This window comes from Apostichopus japonicus, chromosome 12 (genome assembly GCF_037975245.1).
Source record: "Apostichopus japonicus isolate 1M-3 chromosome 12, ASM3797524v1, whole genome shotgun sequence".
NCBI classification, from domain to species: domain Eukaryota; kingdom Metazoa; phylum Echinodermata; class Holothuroidea; order Aspidochirotida; family Stichopodidae; genus Apostichopus; species Apostichopus japonicus.
This window is the reverse complement of record NC_092572.1, coordinates 2,161,070-2,185,533: the sequence shown is the minus strand read 5'-3', so window position 1 is coordinate 2,185,533 and position 24,464 is coordinate 2,161,070. Positions and strand designations below refer to the sequence as shown.

The window sequence follows — 24,464 nt, the reverse complement described above, 5'->3', positions numbered from 1 at the left end:
TAGTATCACTCCTCAGCTAAACTAAAACATGTTTGTTGTTTTCAAAGGGTGCGTGCATGAAAATCCGTCTTAATACATATTTATAAGGCAGCAATCAAATTGCTTGTAAAAAAAGGAAAGGCGTTTAATATTCATGAAATATATTTTTGCGCCAATTTCGGACTTGCGATGTGGATGAAATTCTGAAATTGTATGTATGTATGTATGTATATGTGACCTTACCGCAAGCAGGAACTCGCGAAAGAAGCCATGGAGGCTTGTAGACTCGCAAGCTGACCGAAGCCAATCTCTCGGCACACATCCATTTAACGTCCATGTCAGGAAGTTGTTATTGAAAAACACCCTTGCCAGACGACACACATTGCTGTCGGCGGGGAATCGAACCGAGGATCTCATGACTGGGAGACGCCGGCGTTAACCACTAGGCTATACACTCCGCCAAATTTGTTTACCTTGGGCTGAAAAATACAAACGAGACGTGAATACAAAACTTTAATATTTTGAATTGCACATTTTACGTTTCCAAGAAAGTACTACCTCCATCGTTCGACAGATGGTATCATATAAATTAAACAATGACTTGGGGTCAAATCCGAAGTTGTTTTTATCATTCTTGGTCGAATTAAAGTGACATTTTTAAGGGTGTTATTGGTGACCGTCATCAACGTATCCATTGGTAGTTAAGCACATATGTGCTTCTGCATGCACATTGCCATAGCGTATAGCCTATGGTTATAAATATAAGTATTCCGCTGTGTAGCGTATGAAGAATTACGGGACCATTGTGTTTATGATGTTAGCTTTCAAGATGTAGAAAATTGTATACAATTGAATACAATGTTGTTTCATTGAATTTTGGAGGACTGAAGTTTTTCAAAGTAGGGTAGTGCTAGTACAACTACAAATACTAAGCCTATGCTGATATGAGTTTACTACTGACTTCTGCAACTAGTGAGTGGCAGCACTGATACTAACCCCACTTACCAGAGCCCCAGAATATATATGAGTAGTTGAAAATTAATTGAGGATGTTAACCAAGGTAATGTCTTGGTCTGTAGGCTATATTTAGTACTAAGTAGGTTTACCCCTGTTGATTTCATCTGGTGTACCTAGATACATAGGATCACCTGCTAATTCTGGATCAAGTTTCTGTAGGCTACAGATAGATCGAGTCAGTGCCAAATACGCATTGGTTCTTTTCTTTGTGGCAAGAGCAGGGTCCCCATTTTCGTAGGTGAAAATATAGTTTACGAAAAGCATTTGTACCGTGACTATCGTTGTTTTTTCCAACATTATAGGCCAATGATAAGCTGCACTGAAATTTCGTACAGTGTTCGATACTCATAATAGAAGGATTTTGTTTTCTGTGTGAATTCATATTGCAGTTTAATGTTTTTGTTTTGATTGTGCATGTCCCTAAGCCACTTTGCAATGAAGTTCTCCACTTTGTACTGCTTAACGTTTCGTCATTTTCAGAGAGAACATGTTGTTAGAAGTTCCGCTATAATGTGTTATTTAATATAGGCTTGTTGAAGTTAATCCCTACCTGTTGCTTTTAAAAGCAATGTAAAGTCATTTGTCGTGGGACTGTATTTATTGTCTGCTATTATCCAACGAACCCATCAACAAACATGCGAAATGTAAAATAAAAACCCAACCAAAAATATCTTTATTGTCATACATCAAGTGGCAATTCACTTTGACTCATATTGATACAATTCCACGTTGTTGTTTGTGATAGCTCAAATCCAATAAAGTCAAAGCTCAAGTCAAATTAATCACCTAATCCTTACCATTTTGCATATGTTACACTTTCCCTTTTTTCTTGTCAAGACAGACATTCATACCATAGAAATGAAATTATTTCATTGAAGATTTTTTTCGCTACAAATTTTGTGTTTTCTTCACATTAGGTACATTATTGATGGAGCTCCTTTCCTCAATTTTAAGATCATTGTTATCTTTATTTGAGCTTTTGCAATTTGAAAAAGTAAACATTATGGATGCTATTTCTGCTTGGTCATGGTCTTTGCCATCATAATTTTCTATTAACTTTTGATGGCTGTTATTTCACTGCAGTTAATTACAGTGAAATTCCACACTACAATATGTGCCTCCGTCCTAAAAGAAATTCTGATCCATTGGTTCCAGTGATTCTTCGTTTGTCAGTGTTTGTCACATGTGTCAAATATTGCATATTGTACCTCATACCAAATATCCATAGGAAGTATTAATATTAAGAGCTCCTTGAAGACAGACATAGTTTAGTTTAGTTTGGTAGGAAAAAAGGATCAGGAGGCGAGAGAAAAAAAAACTGAAGACACAAACATTCAGACCTGATTACAATGTTTAAAGTATTTGTCCAAAGCATTCTTGAACCCATTCACACTACTTACAAGTACAAATTTCTAAGGCAAACCGTTCCACTTAATCGCAACCCTATTAGAATAAAAGCTATGCTGAATGTTAATCCTACTTTCTGACTTTTGGGGTTTAAGACAATGCCCTCTGGTACAACTTCTATTAGCAAACATGAAAAAGTGAAGGATAAATTTTAAAAACCATACCCAATCACGAACACCTGAATTAAGTCACCACGTAACCTCCTAAGCTCCAGTGTGGTGAGATTCAACGATTTTAACCGCTTGTAATAAGTAGCCCTCCTCTGGAACTTTTCGAGTTCTTACTTTTCCTTAGCAAACCATGGGTTCCAAGCCTGGAGGAAATACTCCAGATGAGGCTTAACCAACTGCTTATAAAGGCTTGCTGGTATGTCTTCTTTCAAAACACTGAAGTTCCTCTTATTCATATCCAAAACCCTATTACCTCGTTTAGCAGCTTCAAGACAATGTTTAGAAGGTTGCAGAGATTAGTCAATATAGATGTTTTCAACAAAGATCTCCTGTAACTCCACACCAACAGTTGCTACTTCAAAAGACAAGCTACTTCGGCTCCTCTATACCTTGAAGTGCACACTGTCTGTCGCAAGAAAGTTTGAAGAGATTTGCAGTAGCACATACTTATCCATCTCCATGCAAGTTCCACAACAAGCAGATACCTACCGTGTGTTCGTGTGCGTGTGCGGGGGGGGGGGGGGGGGTTGTTACTATCACAATACTTTGACTCCACCTCTCATTGGATGCCAAGGAATGTGGAGTGCAATGTTACTAGGATAAGGCTAAGCATATGCAAGGAAATTATTTCGTAATGGTAACCACACCCCCACTCCTTGAATTGCATGCTCAAGTTTTCATAATAGTTGTGATGCAGTCTACCCAGCACATCACTTGTTTGAGACCCCCAGCCTCCTCCCTATCCAACCCCGCCCCCAACATACACCATCGTAGTCAGGGACGCAGCTAAGGCCTGTTGCTTGTGGGGATGAAATTCCAACTGGATGGGGTTTGAAGCCAGAAAATTCCGACTGCTGCCTTGTACAACCCCCCCCCCCAAAAAAAAAAAAAAAAAACAACGACATATGAATAACCAAAAATCACAGTTCTTATTCCAAGGGCGCTTAATATTATTTCCTTTTTTTGTTTGGGGTGGGGGCGGGGCTATTGTTCAACGATAAGTTGTCAATTCAACATTTTGCAGAAAATTTTTCGTTTGCTCAGATGGAATGAAGTGAACAGTTGAATATTTTGCAGAAAAATGTCCAATTGTAGAGATATGATAAGTTGTCAATTAAACATATTGCAGTAAAATGTCCATTGACGAAATATGATAAATTGTCAATTAAACATTTTGCAGAACCTTGTTCAATTGCTCACTTAAAAGAACTGAGCAACCCAACATTTTTTTTCTGAGTTTTGATAAATTTTATCTTGTTATCTAAACAATTTACTGAAAAATGTCAACTTATGGGTCAAAGTTTTTCTTATGTTGATTGCACTTTTAAGCTTCCGTAGATTAGCATCGCGTGTTTTAATTGTGTAACAGAGATACAATATATATCTTGAACTTACTTGAAGCAAGGGAACACTGTCAACCCACCCAATAGCAAAATTAGTATATGAATACACCGAATTGAAGCTAGCGTACCTTGAATATTAGTTCTATTAAACATTTAGTTTAGAATATTTAAAATCATACGAAGTGTTGTATGGTGGAGTATAAGGATCGCGAGATACAATTTCGCAAAGTGGCAAGGAAAACGTAGAAATATGACTGATTAAAGGTAAATTTTAGGTCATTCACAATCACAGGAATATAGTGCGAATAAAGAGTGCGACAGTCGGAAATTCCGACTGTGGCACCCCCCCCCCCCCTCTAGCGACGTCCCTGATCGTAGTGCTTCCGCGTATCACTACCAACAGTGGAAACGTTGTGTTGAATGTAGAACTGGATATGATGCTATCTTTGCTAGAATATGAATGAAGGTTGTCTAACATCACTTGCAAACTTTGTTGCCGTGTGGACTGAATTGTGATGAGCCGTTTTCTTTGCAAATTGAAATTTGACGGATGCTTTCATATGTGGTATGGGGTTATCTAAGCGTAGGCCAATATAAACCTTGTATATTTGCTTGAACCGATCGAAGTATGAACACTGGCTGCTGCATTGTTGGATTCCAGCGCATACGCAGTGTTAAATGTAGAGCTGTATATATGATGCTAACTTATTTCAAAGATGGCTGTCCAACATCTCCCGCGAACGTCGAAGCCATGTGAAATGAACTGTCGTTTTTAAGCAGACTGTGATATTTGAAAGATGTTTCTATGTGTTGAGATTATCTAATTATTTGTGAACCTTTGATGTTTTCTCCAATGTCGATTTCATGACCGGTATCTACGGCTTTAGCAGCCGTGGCCTAAACTTCACCAGTAATTTAGCGGCTTTCTTGTAAGTTATTCTGTTCGAATTTATTGCTCTTCAAATCCAAAATTTGTGACGTCAACAAAGCTTAATATATTCCGGTGACCCCTGGGTCAGCTTTCCAACTGATTAACCGATCGTCTCCTTCATGTGCGTATTGTCACTTTTCTTCGTTTCTAACATAAGAGCTATAGTTCCAGTATATTGTACATGCATATCTGTTATGATTTTGACGAGTGTTGTATAGGTTAACGTACTGTAAATGTAGAACCGCTGTATTCATTCATTTTACACCGTTGAAATGCTAGAGTATCCGTGTATAGGTACAAAAACTGATATACGTGTAGTTCTATTGAGTTGGAATTCCCCATAACGTGTCTGGAATTATCCCATGCTATATATCACGATCGAGCGTGGCCCCCTATGACTCAACGTTAGTACATAGCTTTCTATAATAACCGGGAGTTACAGTTCATCGAATCCAGTTTATATTTGGTTTAATCAATACAAAATCAACCAACGTAAACAAGAATACCAACTCAGTTGTTGACAACTTGATGAGTCCATATGTAAGTATAACAAAGTCTACGTTATGATCTGCTTCATTGTAATTTATTGATTCGATATTCTGAACGGTCTTAGTAACTCGTGAAGATACTACTGCTGCTCCGACATCTTTGTTTTTAATTAAGACATCAGTCGTTTTAGGTTATATATAACATTTCTTTATTTTTAATAAGTGCACGTGACAGCAAATCCCCGTCAACGTTCATTTATAAACATGTGGTCTCAATATCTTGTGAATGGAAAGGTAGCACTATTTTCGGTAGCACTAACTTTGATCGTATAAGTCATCAAGGGAACTTAGTTATATTTAATTTGTAACTGGCCAAAATATTACCTTCCAATGATATGATTTAGACAATTTTACTTGATGGTTTGATGATAAATATGTCGTTGTCTACCTTTCAAAGGGAAGAGGACAAATCCTTCATATAAATAAATCAGCACGTATCATCGGGGTCTATTAGGCAGTCTGATGCAACATTGGCAACATCGCCACCATTTTGTTGACAATCTGAGAGAGAAAAGTATTTTTTTCCGCATTTTCTTTGCTTTTCATAGTATAATGTGTTAACTAAACCTAGTGGTTAACACTTTACTTTGCCAGATGCCAAGTTTTTCTTATTATTTCTTCTGGTTTGTGGCTCAAGTTTAAGATTATTTACCTTTTGCCTTAGGTTCCAAATCAGCGTGGGTAGTCATACGGTATACGTATGGCGGGGAAACAACGCATCTTCTGCACAGTTCACAACTGTTCACAGTTCACACAGCCAGGTCTATACAAATAACATAGCCTCTGTTTTGTAAATAAACTACTACGTCGTTGATCCAGGGTTACGAAATATGATATGAAACGTTTCATAGCTTATGTACAGTTGGCGCAGTTGACGTATCTACATGTTTACTCGAAATGGAACAAAGGTGTGTACATTATTGTAAACGTTCATAGCCTGCGGCTGTGTCGTGTCACAATTTGAACATTGTAATCTTAGTGCAAGGACTATCTAATAATAAATATAATCGTTTTTAGGTTAAATAATCTTTCGAATGTCATGCCTACATTAATTTTGTGGTGATCATGTACCGAAGTAAGCAAATGATTGCATTTTTTGTTGTTGAAAAGACAGCACATTGCTTCAGTACAGGCTGATCAAACTGAACACAAGTCCTGAATCTTAACTTTGTTATAGTTCTAACATTACCAAGCATTCCATCTAGAATACTGATCTGCAATGACGTAACAGAGATGTTCTTTTTGGAGTGATTTCCACGTAGAAAGATTTGACTCTAAATTCAGCTCTGAAATGTTACTGCCTTATGAAAATTACAATCATGTCTGCCATGTTTCATTTTGACTGAACATTCAATGAAATGAAGGTATCGCAGAAACAATTTATTGGACATTATACCTTACATTTCAAATTGGAACCCAATGCCGTGTCGAGCTTGTTCTTTATCTACACCAATACTTTACCTTATCGCTGCAGCTACAACCTTATCTGAATAAAAGTTAAAATATCCATTGTTGTGTCCTGTCTAAGAACAGTGATATTTGTACTATTTTTACAGTGAACTATATATCAAAGTCCAATAATTCTATACAACCTTAGGTAACAGAGCTACGTTAAACGTGTATTAACACATTACATGGTGCACACCGATTATTAAAAAACACTTACGGTCTGGTGATTTTCGTGTTGCAACATCATTATATATTAAACGTTTAATAGTACCATATGTTGTCAAACTACATAAAATATCCTTTCCTAGATATATCAATTTGTGATCAATTCACTGAGTAGAATGTTCGCAAGTCTATGATAGTAAAACTTTGATCTTCTTTTGAAATGCATAAAATGCAAAGCGTATCTTGATATTTATTTCCCTGCCGCTTTCTAAATTGTATCAAAATAAACTGGGAGATGATCACCGGTTACAAAGTATACATGGTATACAGTGGTTTCTGAGAGGTCATACATGTATTTAGGGATCTTCATGAACAAAGCGCTGTGTAGCTCAGTTTGTAGAACGCTGTGTGTGTAATGCAAAAGTCACAGCCTCGTATCTCGTTTTGTGATACATTTCGTTTTGTGATACATTTGTCATACATTTCGTTGTTCTTCGCCTAAAGTAATAAACAAGTTCAATTTATGATGACATGTATAGGGGCGTAGCACGAACCTTTGCTGACAACATGAAAGAAGCCGCAGAATCTATATACCTCCCCCCCCCCCCCCTCCCCATTTCTGCAATTGAGACATACTGCTAAACTAGTAGGAAGGCCAGTAACTACCTTACTTGGAAAAATAAAGTCGCAATTTAAGCACGTTAACATTAACAATTTCGAGGAAGCAATAAACCTTGCGCAAGATAGTGATACGTGGCGGAGGTTAATCACTGAGCGTGTCGGATAGACGAGACTCAACTTACTACATCTGCTACTTCCTGCAATTCAGTATTTATAACAGTCATGGACTTTGCTCGATTGCTCAATCTGTTCATTTGATTTAATACATGTTGGCGAACAATTCAATTATCATTTGATGATCGGTTGCTTAAATTCCTTGAAGTATTTTGTAAAACATATGTTTAGATAATATATGAACGTGAAATAAAGGTGCTTAAATACTGCAAAACTGCTTATATTGACTTATTTGAAAAGCTTCAATGTTGCAAAGGGTGCCAGAGAAATGATATTGGAAATGTTATAAACATAGCACTCATTAATCTGTTTTAGCAAGATCGTCCTTTTAATTGTATACCTTGAAGATTTAAATCAACACATAACATACACAAACCTTGATTACTTCCCTGTACACATAGAAATGAGATAACATCGAAAAAGAAGGTAAAACCTTAAAGTATATCAATGATTATGTAAGACAACATCAAAAAACAAAAAAAGTAATACGTACGTACTAAAAATGAACACCTTTCGGGAAATGAACATCCCAAAAAATAAGTATGTTTAACTGTAGTCCCTATTTGAGTTTAATCGATCACCAACTTCAACATTCGCTTTAAAATACTTGTTGAGCCTGCATAAAAGTTGCACAAGAAGGTTGATTGTTTTTTTCTCTGTTGTGGGTCGAGGTGAAAGCATCATACTTATACGGCAACCTAGAAGAAACGTTCAGCAACTCGTGTCGGGAAGTACGGCAACTACAAAGACTTTAATGTTCATAAACTGCAATGCAATGATAATGATCGTATATACGTCTCAAAACGGTACTTTGGAATCTTTGACAGACGATCACAACTAGAACTAACACATTGATACAAATTGTTGAAGTAGTCCCACTGCATCATACGTACGCTTTATTCAGTTTAATTAACTTATCGGTTGAACAATTCATGTTGGCAATGTAGCTCAGACGTGTTCATAAATATAATTGCTCTACGCTGTTCATATAGCTTCCTTTTATTAAATACATTTACAGAAATAGTTGTACTCTAAGTTAATAATAATGCATAACATATGATTTATATTCAATCCACGCCTTCCTCAGTGCACAGTGCCTCGATCCTCTTTGCTTAGTAGTAAGCGAACTATTGATATATAAGTGTCATCTAAGTAATCTCATACTGGTTTTGTTTTCTCATATTTCTTATAGCACACATGCACAATGGTGGCTCCTATCATACTCTCAGCTTGGTTTTTCCTTCTTTTTGTCCCTAGTGCTGTCACAAGTAAGTATGATTGTAAAAGCTTAACCCCGTAACATGGTTATAAGAATGGGCCAAGGCTGCTGCTCTCTGGCTGATTCATCAGTAAAATATCATCGTAATTAATATGAACCAAAACTTAGATGGGATTTGGTTTACAGGTACTACGTTTAACACAAACAGAGAAACGTAAAGCAAGTCATCGAGCTGCGAAAAGCTGTGGACAAAATAGGAAGACCCCTGACTGCCTATTGCTTAATCATGGAAAAAGGAGATCAGGATGAAGTGAAAAATAGCAACAGTTTCCAGTATATTGGTTCTTACCAGGCAAATTATATTCAATTTAAGTTTCATTTAAGTTAACAAATAAAACCATAATGTAAACACCAACACAACTGTATTTGCAAAGTTAAAAATCGTTAAATGGCGAATCTTCACAAGACTGCGAAGTGCTGTCGCTTCCAAACTTTGTCTGGTAAGATTTTCTTATGTTTACCTATGCCTTTGTGGAGTCATCGTCGATCATGATTGCCCTAAACGTGCAAAAACTGTTGAAGAAACATATATCTACATAGTGCTAACTTACGTTAACAGATATGTCCATAAATTGTGAAACTAGATCAATTTCGTTTTCCTTTTGACAACCACTAAATATTTAAAAGGAAATGTAGTTATTTATAATAACTAAGCAATATTAACTATAATACAATCAAAAAGATATATGGATGCAAACTGGCTCCATAAAATTAATAATCTTTAATATTACATAGGTCTGCAGATCAGCTGTCAGAAAAATATTGTCATCGAGAAGGGACACAATGCAACGATTGGATGTAATACATCTGAACCTCCAACAGATGTGTTTTGGTACATTGGACCGCCATCCAGTACAAGTCCTATCCTTGCTTTAGAGAACAACCTAAAATCAGGCACATTGTATGACAGCAATAGATTTGACATCACATCAAACGGCCATGTAATCATTTCGAACGCCCAAATTGAGGATGAGGCTGTATATACCGTGGTAGCATTCTTTGCAACAGGAAATTACGAAGTAGAAAACATTACTGTTAGCGTAAAAGGTACTTCATATTCTTTCTCTTGTCACATTTACAGTCATCACTTGTAGATACAACTAACTCTATGTATAGCCTTGCCAAGTACTTAAATATGAAGCCTTTCTTTATTTTGTCTGTCTTGGTTAAAAGTTGAAAATACTTTTTGTCAGTGTGTCTCTTTTTTTTCTTATCTGTAAGTGCTTAAGCCAAAAGACGATGCATAATGTATTGCAAGTAATCCTCACTTCAACAATCTTATCGTAAGTTATTTTCTGTGATATGAAACTATTGTATACTTGTCATATCGATGCCTCGGGTGTTCACCTAAGAGGAAAGAACACCATCATCCAGATCGTCGTTCAAACAGCCCAGAGAGCAATAGTTAATCATAACATAGAATTTGGAACGAACCCATTCGTTTACTTAATATACAGCCAATATAGTATTCCTATTTTTTTCCAGTCAGTCCACAACAGGGATGTCCACTGATAGCTAAGTGTGCTTCATGTTCGAACTGTACCCTACAAATAAGCCAGACGGGCCAGTTACAATGTACAGTTACTGAATCTCGACCAAAAGTACTGCTTCGATTGGAGATTAGACGTAGTGAGCATCTTCAGTTTACTACAGGCGAATCTATTCCACAGAAAAATGAAAAGCTGGGCACTTGGAATACATCTACATCTGTTGAATACACCTTCGACGCATGTGGCGGTTTTGCGGATATAAGATGTCTGGCACAAGATGATATAAACGTTTTGCACCGTAAAGACAGTAACATCAGATTAACCTCTGGTTAGTCCAAATTAAGTGTCAGTAAATGCGTCTATCCAATTGATCTTTTAATATAATTGTGATTGCGTTTGTAAATACAAAACTACAAACAAACATCTCGATAACAGTTTAAGGAAAATAACGTTCGTGACAGATTATAAGGGAAACACTACGTGTCTAATAGTCAATGGTTCGAAATACAACCAAGTGTTTAGCAGAACACGCTATGCAAAAGAAATGCCAGCATTTTAGAAAATGTATTAAACTGAATATATATATATATCTGTATATATATCTATATATATATATATATATATCAATAAAATAAATATATAAATATATATCTATATATATATATACATTTTAATATATATATATATACAAATAAATATATATATATATACATTTTAATATATATATACAAATAAATATATATATATATATTTATATATATATATATATATATTTATATATATATATATATATATATATATATATATATATATATATATATATATATATATATATATATATATATATATATATATATATATATATATATATATCAATCAGCGTCCATAGCCTAGTGGTTAGGGTGTCCGCGTACAGAGCGGAAGGCCCGTGGTTCGAATCCCGGAGGAGGCTGAAAGTTTTTTCACTGTTCTTGATTTTCCAACTCATTTTCATTTATATATATATATATATATATATATATATATATATATATATATATATATATATATATATATATAATTCGGAGCCACATAACTATCTAAATCATTCTAAAACCTCAACCCTAAGAATTGAGGATGGCTGGGAACTTATGGAAGGGTTTATCTATATTTTATATACTAAGTTGACCTACCTGCCCTTATTACGTCCCAGAATTTAGCCTAAAAAGAAACTACGCAAATTTGAAAGCTTTATTCAAAACGCAAATGACCACTATTTCTTACTTGAATTCAACTACTAAGAGTTTATATCCAATTATATGTAGTAAAAGACGAGATTTGATTACCTTGACCCACTCGTACACACAACACATATTTTTCATAATAAAACTAGACGATCTTCCAATACCTGGTAGGATGGATACACAGTTGACAGTGTAAGTAGACATATATTATACGTTGAAACGCTTTAATACGCAATGTATTGCTTATTTAGCATGACGTATTGGTTTATGCTGTCGTTGGTCCGTTTAATGTTATTTTGTGTATACACGAAACTTTGTGGGACTTATGTTAATGTCAAAGATACATGTACACAAAACAACTGACATTTCTTTAAACCATGGCGCATTTTGTCAGAACAATCTGAGTGATGACATGCAGCTTCAAAGCGTACTCATTTAACATTATTTGGAATAAGGTCATTATTCTCGACCCCTCTTCATCCTTAAAAGATTCATAATAAGAGGTTCGATGGACAAGGTAGGTACATTCGTGAGTACACGTTTAACTGCTTTGATACTTAAAGAGAGAACACTGTAGGTTAGTTAGTCGCATGTGTTTAATACATAACTGAGAAATGGAATACCAAACGTTTTTCTAATCAGATACACTTGTTGACTATATCAAGTTTGGGGGTGTAAATAAAATAGTAGTCACTTATTTTCAAGGGATTCGTCCAATGTAATCGTCCAAAAAATTGATCCTAACAATCAATGTTTGATATATTTTTAATCAGAGAGCTGCAATGAAGACAACACAAAGCCGACCAGCTCTTCAATGAAAGTGATTTTAACGTGTGCTTTGACTATCTCAGGGATATTAACTCTTAGCCTCGCCGTATTTTGCTACACGCTTCATCGACGTCACGGTGGACGGAAAGGTATATGCGAATTCGTTTTCCTTGTCAAGTTGTATATACTTTAAAGATTCATTTTGAATTATGTTTATTAACATTTCCAAAGAATAAAAATCATGCAGCACGGAAATGTAGACGGAAATTAACGGAGGCTCTGAAGGGAAAAGTGAGTTGTAGTTTTACCGTCTTAGTATATGTCACACGGCATATCGACACATTGATACTTTTTTGTTCAGGTGCCTTTTCAATGTTACTTAACAAGTTAACACATGTCAGTGTTACTTGACAAGTTAACACATATCAGTGCTACTTGACGTGTTTACAAATTTAGTGTGCAACTCATCATTTCGACAAGTAGATACATTAGTTTTGACATGATTCACATTAGTGTTACCCGATAATTCAGCAAATATCATGTTTTGAGCTGTTTTCAATCTAACCCCTTCACGGGGTTACAATGCAGCTAGACTATTTGTTTTTTTCCTTCAACGTACCATGTTTGTGAAACTTTATAAATCGACAAATATATATGTGCTCAAGAGCGCAACCCTCATTTTCGTAACGTGTAGTAATGATTACGGTGTTATATATAAATGTGAGAGTGTATGTTAGATTAGGGTGTTTCCTCTCACATGGGAAAAACTTTGGTGATTGAAAATTAATTGTATGGAAATTGTGTACGTTTTAAAGCAATGTAAGAAAACAAAATTAAACTGTTAAGGTTGTACTGTGCAAGTAAACGTGAAATTTTTTGACATTTTTTTGCGTCACATGTTACATCATGCGTCGACATTAAAGAAACTTTTGTTATTACAGAAATAACAACCTCGTTTTTTTCTAATTGTGAATGGTTCACAGTAAATACGAATAATGTTATAGTGTTGCGTCATTGAGAGGGAGTCATTGATGGAAATACATTACACAGAGATTGAAATGATCGTTTTTCTGATATTCTTTTTCGATAGGAACGTTATTGGAAGAAGTAAAACAGAAGACGTTGTTGGAAGAACTGACAGATATCTCTTTAATAAACAGTTATTGTAGTGACTGTCAGTACACGATAACGTACACAGATAACGTTATATCACATGTAAATAATGCTGATGATATGATTGCTGCATTATCCAAGGGCGAGCAGGGTAACCGAGTATTATTTGTTGGCGAGCCTGGTATTGGAAAATCACATTTATTTCGGGACATATCAAGAAAGTGGAGGAAAGGAGAAACTTTTAAAGATTATATTCTGATCTATTTTCAACTTGAGAATGTTCTGAAAGATGCTTGCATATTGGAGGAACTCATGAAACTGTTGGGACTCGAAATGTCTGCGGCAGAAGCTAACAGAATAAATTTAGATCTACAAAGCAAAAAGAGCATTGTGATGTTAGATGGAATTAGCAATTGGTCAAGGCTTCATAATAGTGTAACAAATGATGACAAGGGGAAACGATTAACTATAAAGCAGCTTTTAGAGGGTGATGTTGCTGAATTTAGCAAGATGAAAATTTGGGTCACCTCCCGTAACCTTGACCATGACGTGAAAGTTATGAACACACCTTACACAAGGGTAGACGTGGTCGGGTTTACCGAGTCACACAGAAATTTGTTCTTCGAAAGATTTAGTCAATTAACAGAAAGTAAAAGGGATGAAAAGGAGGAAGAAGTGCATGTTCGTTTAGAAAGAAAACAACGGGAAGGAAAAGGCAAAGAATGTGATCCTGAGGAAAGACCCTTGAATGCCAAACATTCAGAAGATATATCGAGTGCTTGGCAAACTCATATGGAAGATATAATTATCGATGGATGTATTGATTATCTTGTTAGATCTCCATTAATTGCAAGGTTGTTTGCTTCTATTTACCTAAATAACTTCAATGAAGATAACAAACCACTGGCGGATCATTTGTTCAGGTTTAGTACAGAGAAGAAGCAAACCACGGAGACTCTTGTTGCATCTGGTAACTGTGATCTATTAGCATGTTTGCTTGAAGTAGGAACAAATGATGAAGAGGAATACAGAAAATACGCTAATTTGCTACATATGAAGGAGTTACTGTTCAGGCACATGACATATGACTACTACCGGGAGGCAATTCTACACTTGTTGAAGACTTGTAAAGAAACACAGGCAAGTATATTTCTCTTTGTATATAGATCAGCTACTGTAGTTAACTAATGCCGATTGTAAGTTAGCAATTAGGTGCATTTGAAGGAATTTTAGATCCTGATTAATACATTGTATTTTAAAGTAGTCACTTAAAGCCCAACATAATTGATGTTTTTCGTTTTCTAAACCAATTTTTTAACTACTATTCTACTCTTTTGAATTATTCGGTAAGGACTATTGCTTCTTATGAGAACAAAAAATATATAATGTAAACTTTTGTTTACATGGCAGATTGTGTGTTGTCAGTGGTTATCAATTTAGACAATTCAAAACAAATGTATTTCCGTTTCTTGCACGTTTCATCAATTCATATAAATATTTCAATAGTGTAGCCACATATTGCACGTTGAAACAAATGAAAAGACTACTATGCCTACTATTTGATTCTGAGAGATACTTTTTCAAGTACTCCGTTAAAGTTAGGAAGGCTTTCTTTGAGCAAACATTTGAATATTTCAGAGTTGATGTAACTAAATGTCTTATTCGAACTGTATGCAACAGAAAAATCGTTGGCTGTCAAATTCGTAAAAGCCTTCTTTCCAGGGGGGGGGGAGGGGTCGGGGTCAATGGGTGGCTATGGTTCAGCTTGAAATTACGAACTGCCGGTATGAAGACGTACGTTCGTTGCATGGAGTCCCCTACCCCTCACACCTTTGGGTTAATTTGTACAAGAAAGAGTTCTGAAATGTTAATAAATTTGGTCTCTTAAAACTTAAGAAAGGTTGATAATTAAAAACTTCAGTATACTGACAAATATTTTTATAGATTTTCGAAGTATGCAAGATGAAGCTTTAGAGAACCAATTTTACACATCTCGTTATTTACACAACAAATATATAGTAATCTACATTAATTTATCACCAAATGTTTGTCACGTGGTAGAATTTTCCCTCTTAGATTGAATGGTGTGCGCAGGTCAGCTCCAAATGCAAACATATTTATCACGTCTTTCAGTTTTGCGGGTTGACTATCATTGTAGAGCTTTCAATCATAGGTACCCAGTACAAGTTTCCGAACTCAGCAGAAGCTGAGTATCCCTGCATCGTCAGATCTGCTGCATGGGAATTTGATGTGAGCTTCACAAACTCTTTTTATTGTGCCTCAAAACACATTACCATCAACTCAGACGGCGGAAATAATGTTTATAATATAATAATGTTTTGCCGAAAATAATAGTCAATTTCCAATTATAATGTCATGCCAACAGATCGAATTTACATCTTTGGAGATATATGGAGACTCCCCAATTGTTCAATTAAGGGAGTTACCAATAATACACGATCAGCTTGTCTTTCACGGGGTTCATTTAGCGAGCACAGATGAATTTAAAGCTTTCATGAGCATGGTTCAAAAAAAGACGAAAACAATAACGTGAGTATATGTTTCTATCGTATTTGCTTTCCCACATGTGTTTTGTACATTTTATTGCTCTACAATGTTGCAAATCGTTAGCACCCGTGGCGTATTTCTAGAATGGTGCTATATTTTTATCTCTAAAACATAAAGAACTACAATTATGATACATGTTGATGCCCTTTCTTGTAGTTGGTAAATAATGAAATTCATTAAATTTTTGTTCATTACTTTATAGTTGAAAGGGTAAATGTGCATAACTTTTACTGCCTGCCTTAGAGACTATGCATTATTAAATATCATAACCGACAACATACGAAACAAAAATACATTTTTTTTTATGAGACAACGATTAAAATATAATTCATGAAATTACAAATATTGTCCGCTGTTATTGAAATTAACGTTTTAACATTTTGTAGTACAACATTTAGTATAATGTGAAGGAGAATGCACTAATTCTTGCTTCAAATTCCTAAGGTCTCTCTCCTGGTGTAGGCTTTGTCAATTCTAAGTATGACGTCATCGAACTGCATATTCATAGAGTACAAAGAGTACCAAAGGCGATACATAAGTAAGAAAGTCGGCCTGTACACATTAAAAAAACTGTTTTCCTTAATTTTGTTTCTTAAAGGTTCCATAACAGCACAGTTCCAGAAAGACTTTCTGAAGACGAAGTGCAAGATATTGGTAATTTCGAAGGTAAGATCAAAGGTAGACATTTTAACACCTTAAAAAAATTCAAATGTTGTGGACGCATCTAATCAACAAGTCATCGTCAGTCGTTAACATATTTAATGGTTTCATTATACACCATGCCATCCATGGATTACACTGCAGTAAACTTTGTTTTCATTTTTTTAACATTAAAGTGCTTGAATAGTTTTTGGAAATAAATTAACAAATTGAGTATTTATGTCATTGCGTGTATATAATGAAATAATTTGAACAGTACAAAATAGTTAATATAATTTAAAATCTTCCGTTGTATTTTAGAAGATCGAATACATGTTTATGTATAAAATAATGTTTTTAATCATATGTAAAACCAGATATCCTAATAATGAACATTTATGTTACCTGGCAGTGCTACGCAATAATGAAGATAATGCTTTCGAACGATTATTCGAAGATGGAGAGTGGAGGGAAATGACAACAGCGACAAGCGAAGTATAGAACTTACAAGAAAAACAACATATTGAAACATGAAGAACAGCGGCAAGCAGTCTATTTCTTTGTAAGGGTCAAGAGGCAAAACACAACGTGAACAAGAAAAAGGAGGATACTCAAATAAAACACAACTTAGATCCAGTGTCAAACAGTGATACATTTGTGAAGCAATGACCTCTTGTATCACTGAAGTTATGTAAACCGAAATGGTTGCATGCACAAAAAGTTGTATGAATCCTTCACCAATTTAAACTTAATTGTCGAAGGCACAACGTTCGGTTATGTAGGAAAAGCGCTTTATGTAAAATCATAGGGTTACATCTTTCAATGCATCCAAGATGTACTTCGGATGATTGCACCCACGGAAATGTTTATTTGAGTGTAAAACTTTACCAGATTTGAGTTGAACGAGGGTCATTATATTAATATATTCAATATGTTCAATGTTAGTGGTTATGAACTCGATGGTTAAACCCATATATCAAAGTGTAAGACTAAGCCAGATCATTAATGCATATCGTCATTAAGAGGCATCTTGAAATTATATACTAAGTTGTGCAGTTTGTGCTATATTATTCTTATGGACATATAATCACTTCCCTCAGTATTTGTTGTAAATTGGCTATTGGTTATTTTGGTGAAGAGTGATGTGAGCGTTAAAATGTATAATCTACCAAGTTGTATGATCAGTATAAATAAACTGATATGATTACAGAAAATGTACTGACTATAGATGATGATCAAATGTTGGGTCATTATACATCCATAGTCATTTCCAGTAATATCGAATGTAAAAGCAAGGCTATTTACTCTGCTTATTACAGCTGTTGACGATTAGGAAACATCAAAATGAAAAAACATTTTTTTTTATTTCATAAATTGGTATGTATGGTGTTCATGATGCCATCACCTGAGTGATATATGTAACTTTCGTGCCGTGATGCGAATGTGTTAGTGTGTGTGTGTCAAGTGTGTTAGAACCATTGAAATTGACCTATGAAGAGTACTGACACAGTGTATTGCCGTGTGTTTAAGCAGTGAAGCCTTGAAAAAGTGAGGGCGCTCTGCGTTGTAGGGCAAAAACCCAAATCATTTGTACGTTTTTATACATAATTTGTGCATTCGATTTTGAAATTGAATTAAATTTTACCCGTTGTTTTCGAAAGAGTAGGTATACTTTCCACAACAGAGATCTGTTATAACGACCAGAGTGGTAAGCACTATACTCCTGATCTAACAATAACTTTGAAAACTTTCTTTTTATGACTCGAGCAAGTGGAGTGTTTTATGCAACTTTTATTGTCGGTAAAGTGTCATTTCTAGTATCTGAGAGGCACATGGCAAACTTTTATTCTAGCTTATATTAGTTTAGTACTCCACTTAGATGTGTTATACTTGTCCATGCTAAAAATGCTGTGAAAAAGCAATCCCCTCCAAACTTCCCGCACACACCTTCGTTGTGTAATACTTCCAAATAAGTCGGTGCATGCAGTTCTCAGCTTAATATTGATGTTGCAAAATGGGTAGTAGGTTATGCAGGAGAACAGATCCAACCTTATTACGTGAGAGTGTTTGATATATGTCTATATTATTTACAGTCATCAAAGGATGAGATGTTAGCACGAGTAGTTGCTTGAATGTGTTGTTTTGCGTATAAGCTTTGTCCAACTATGGTAAGTGAATATCATCAGGCCTTAACATCATAGTTGAGTCAACTTTAAATTTATTGTCCATGACATGCCTAGCTAGGTTGTGTAGGCTTTAGCCTACCTCAAAACCAGATTACTGGCTAGGCCAATACTCATTATGCCCCTTTGCCAAAGTTACAGTGTTGGGAAAATGTTGCAAATGGAGGATGTTTTTCGATTTTTGTACAATTCTGGATATGTTAACAATAACTAGGCTAACATAGTTTAGACCATGGGCAAGGCTACGTAAATAGGCCTATGTAAATTAAGCATATTTTTTCTAGTATTGAATTGTTAGTGATAAGCCCAGGACATAACGGCCATCCCATGTTATTCTGGCCATTAGGTTTTAGTCATATCGCATTCGAAAGGACAGCCGGATCTGGTCTAGGGGCATAAGCGTACAATATCCGGGGTCTAGTGAATAACAATACAGCAGCTGAGCAGACGACACTAGTAAAGTAATTGCATTTCCTATGTAATTGCTTATACTATTGCTTCCTAACTGTGGAACTGCAGTCCACTGCCACATTGTGACGAATTTGGCACCCAAATGCGGCACACGATATTACTATTTATAGTGATTTATATCAACTTTATCACTTTAGTTATGTCAAAGACGTAGTGTTTGTATAACGCGCTGTTACTTTCTTGCCATACAAGCAAAGCGCCAACAGGTGGATGGGTGGCTTCAGTATCTGTCGCATGACTTCATTCCTCCTACTTCAAGTTATATAGTTAGATCATAGGGAATATAAAAATAAGTTTACATTTTGCACGTTCTTATTTTATTATATTTTGTCTATAAAGTTACATCTTTTGTGAGTTTTATTTGGTTCGTTCTATGCAAGTACATATCACTGTTTACTTTTTTTTTTATATGGCGTAATAATTACCTATTCTGCTGTCCACACGTATGTTGTATCGTTTCAATATTCCCGTGAATCTTTATCTTTGTATATTTTAGAAGAGGCCATTGCGGTTAAGGTATACCTTTGCCTAATAAAATAGATAGATAGAAACTTTATTGTCCATTTCAGAAAACAGAAAACGGAAATTATTTCCCGTCGACAGTAAACATAAAACATTAGTGAATACAAACACAATCATACAATAAACAAACTATAAGTGAACAGCTACGAGAATAAAACTAAATAAGCAGAACCAGAACAGTAACAGAGGCAGTACAGAGGGCTGCAAGTGACAGATCACACACTGTGGCCAAATCGCTTTGCACGCGAGTTAAATAAGTGTATTGCCTCAGGTAAGAAAGAATTACGGAACCTGGACGTTTAAGTATTGGGCACCTGTAATCGTATCCCGGATCTGTTGAAAACAGTGGCGTAGGAAGGTACTTTTGAGTGGAGGGGCTGAAGACTGATGGCCAGCCTGGGGGAGGGGTCTAAGGGGAGGGGGTGTCCCCTCCCCTTTGGAATTTTTTGCATTTCCAGGTGGCCTCAGATGCAATTTGGTGCAATATAGCACACCTCAACACCCACTCCATTTTGTAAACTTAATTTTGTATTTTCACCTGGCCTTAGATGCAATTTGGTGCTCCAAATGAGATTTTTTTCTCATTTGGAAATGAAAAAGGGGTTTTCTGACTTGCGAACCGGGGGGGCGGAATGATACTTCCGCCCCTCCACATTTTTCACTGGGGGGGCTGGCGCCCCCCAGCCCCCCCCCGGTTCCTACGCCCTTGGTTGAAAATGATATGACTATGAAAAGGGTGTGTGTGATCTTCTTTTATATTTTTTAGTTTCTTCAACAGACTCTCTTCATATATGGTTGAGAGTGACGGAAGACTTGAACCAATGAAACGTTCAGCTAACTTCCGAACACGTTCCAGTTCTGCCCTGTACTTCTTCGGCATACTGCCAAAGAAACATATAATACTGGACGTTATGACACTTTGGATGATTGACTGGTAGAATAATTTCATGATGGTATAATTAACTCTGCATTGTTTCAATTTCCTAAGGAAATAAAGTCGTTGGCAGGCTGTACCCTTAACAGCCTTTGTGTGAACATTCCAATTAAGTTTATTATCAATATACGTTCCCAGGTACTTGTAGCTTTCTACCCTCTCAACTACTTTGCCATCAATTATGACATGATCGTGGACAATATTTCCTTTCCTAAAATCAAACACTAGTTCCTTAGTTTTATTTATATTTAACATCAGACTGTTACTTTTACACCAACCAACAAATTTCTGTACTTCACTAACAAAGGCAGAGCTGTCATTATTATAAAGAAGACCAGTCAGCACGGTATCATCAGCATATTTGATAATATTGCATTGGTCACTCGATATTTTACAATCATTTGTGTATAAGCAGAACAGCACTGGTGAGAGCACACATCCCTGGGGGGCACCCGTACTAATGACACACTGGTCAGATCTGAAATCACCCATTCTAACCATCTGAGGTCTACAACGCATATAATTGAGGACCCAGAGAACGATGTTATAGTTCACTTGCATGTCTAACAGTTTTTGTACTAATATATTGGGCTTAATAGTGTTAAATGCACTCGAGAAGTCAATGAAGATTGACCTCACAGACGTTTTTGGTTGGTCTAAGTGCTTCAAGACCCCATGCAGGTAAACAAGTATTGCGTCATCTACACCTCTTTTGCTTTGGTAGGCAAACTGATTTTCATCTATAACAACACCTTTTTCAGCTAGAAGAAGTTTTAGTACCACCCTTTCCAGACATTTCATGATATTTGACGTGAGTGATATCGGACGGTAGTCATTTAAACATGAGACCACTTTTGTTTTACGAACCGGGATTATGATTGAGGTTTTCCATATCTCGGGAATAACGCCCTCATCAAGTGTTCTTTGGAAAATCGGAGTGAACACTGGCGCTAGCTGAGAGCTACATGTTTTTATTAACATATGTTGGACCCCGTCTGGGCCTGTGGCTTTATTTATCTTAACACTAGACACAAATTTCCTGACAACATTTTCTTTTACAATAACTCTGTCACTACCAGTGTTAGCACAATTGAGACTATTCCTCAACTTTTTATCAATTCCTGCATTAACCAATGTATCGCTACTCACATCAAACCTACAATAAAAATTATTCAAGTCATTAACCAGTTTTTGTCCATCTCTAATCGGTCCACTTTTATGTTTCCCTTTATAACCAGTTATACTTTGCATCACTTGCCAGGCTGCTTTCGAATTATTCCCCTCAAATTTATCTTCCAATTTCTTTCCGTACTCTTTTTTACATCTCTTAACTTCCTTTTTTATCTCCCGCTGTTTTGCCTTTACAAGATCAAAATCCCCGTTTGAGAATGCAGCTTTCTTTTCATACACTAGGGATTTCAACTCATTGGATAGCCACGGCTTGCTATTTGGGAAAATGCGAAACGATTTCTTTGGGATTATCAGATCAGCACAGAAATTGATATATTCAGTAACAGTTGTAGTGTCCTGTAAGTTTGGATCATCAAATACATTCCAGTCCGTGCGCTCAAAACACCCACGCAGTTGGTCAACAGCTTCCTTGTTCCAGCTCAGTTGCGTCTTCACAATGGGTTTAGATCTTTCCAGTTCACGACGGTACTTGGGCGACATGTGGATAATAGAGTGATCAGAACTACCAAGCTGAGCTAAAGTTTTTACTTTGTAATTACCTCCATTGACATTACCATAGCACATATCCAGTGTAGTGTTATTCCTTGTAGGCAGATCAATATATTATGTATAAGTAGGCAGTAGATCGTCAATCTTGCAGTGATTAAAGTCCCCCATTATCACATTAACAGCATCGGGGTGGGAATTTTCAATGCGATTAATCGTTGCTTTCAATTGATTACGAGCATTGTCAGCATTCGCTTTCGGGTGGATATACACAGCCGTAACTAAGATCTGTGTGAATTCTCTTGGTAGATAAAATGGCCGAAGACCGATTGTCAAACTTTCAATGTCAGGGGTGCATATTTTCTGTTTTACAGACAAGTTGTTACACCAGCTATCATTAATGAAAAAACACAGACCCCCTCCTCTTGATTTTCCTGATTCGGTAGTACGGTCTCCACGAACAAGTGTATAATTTGGGATGTCAACGATTCTGTCAGGCACACTTTCTGAGAGCCTTGTTTCTGTAAAACACATAAAGCTGGCCTCCCGGTATTCATTGAAGTATCGAGTACATACCTTCAGCTCGTCCACTTTATTTTGATTAGATCTTACGTTCCCAAATATTACTGTTGGTAGTGACGTTTTGTGCCCCCTACGCCTGTTCCTCTTCCGTACTCCACCACTTCTACCTCGCCTACGTCCCTTTATCTCCCCAGGGTATTGCTGATAGTCAGCCGGCTTTGGGCCTAGGCCATTGTGGCGTAACTGGTACAGTGCAGTTCGTGAATAGACGATAGGCCTAGTTACACGATCATCACTACCGACACATCCATAAAAAAGTAGAAACAACAGAAACACAAGAAATAACCACGTAAAACGACACTCAGCATGTTTTGCTTGAAACATGTTAGACATATATCACAAGACGGATAGTCAAATCCCCCAAAACAACGACAAAAACAGGAAGAACTGTCGAACAGTAGTCGCCATTGAGCAGCGCCTGTTGTATTCAAATCGGTAGAAGTCGATTCCGATTAATAAGCCTCTCACACTCCTCTCCTAGACCTTTACAACTTAATACTACTTAGGTTTTGAATTGTTTCTCATGACCAAAAACTCGATGAAGGTTCTGCAAGCAGCATGTCACTATTTTGTGCTTTTTTTCAAGAATTCTAGAGACTGAGCAGATGGGTTCATGATTGTTTGGTGTTGATCGTTTAATACATTGAAATGTTCAGAAAACTCTCAATTAACCCAAACAACTCGCATCGTCATGGAAATGTTTGTATTGACATTGCTTCCGTAGCAGTTAAATATTATAATGGCGCTTTTAAACTATTCGCATTATGGATTTGGGGATCACTATATAGCATAGACAAGTCAACTGACGGCAACGACACACCAGTCCACAATTCAGCTGACAGTGTTATTTGTCACTGTTATTTATATTTGTCACTAATATCAACAACACTTCTAATACAGTAAAGGAATGGAACATTCCACTCTGTAAAACTTATTAGTATCACCCTTCAGCTAACTAAACCTGTTTTTGTTTTCAAAGGGTGCGTGCATGATAGCATAATACATTTTTATATATAGGCTACTTTTTCATATATTTGCATGAATAGCTAATGTCGTTATGGACAAATGCAGCTGGTCAATTTCTCTCTCCACTTAATACATTCAGTCAGAAATCAGAGTGCTCCATTTTACCGCTATTGTACAATCTTTAAACACTTGGCAAAAGCGGTGAAATGCACTGTGGGTGCTCAAACCATTACTCGAGTTCAGTA

The 24,464-nt window shown here is 36.2% G+C and overlaps 3 protein-coding genes across 3 annotated transcripts in view; 1 reads left to right on the top strand and 2 right to left on the bottom strand.

Moving 5' to 3' along the window:
• Positions 1-24,464, bottom strand: part of LOC139977688 (uncharacterized) — a 151,181-nt gene that overhangs the window by 44,451 nt on the left and 82,266 nt on the right. The window lies entirely within an intron of this gene.
• Positions 1-24,464, bottom strand: part of LOC139977672 (ubiquitin conjugation factor E4 A-like) — a 167,412-nt gene that overhangs the window by 98,203 nt on the left and 44,745 nt on the right. The window lies entirely within an intron of this gene.
• Positions 6,262-18,544, top strand: LOC139977678 (uncharacterized). The gene is made up of 9 exons (XM_071987169.1): positions 6,262-6,303; positions 8,997-9,072; positions 9,819-10,130; positions 10,569-10,901; positions 12,570-12,713; positions 13,655-14,817; positions 16,064-16,227; positions 16,844-16,911; positions 17,297-18,544. Exons 1-9 carry the CDS (start codon positions 6,280-6,282, stop codon positions 17,383-17,385), a joined length of 2,373 nt encoding a protein of 790 aa, XP_071843270.1. The 5' UTR covers positions 6,262-6,279; the 3' UTR covers positions 17,386-18,544.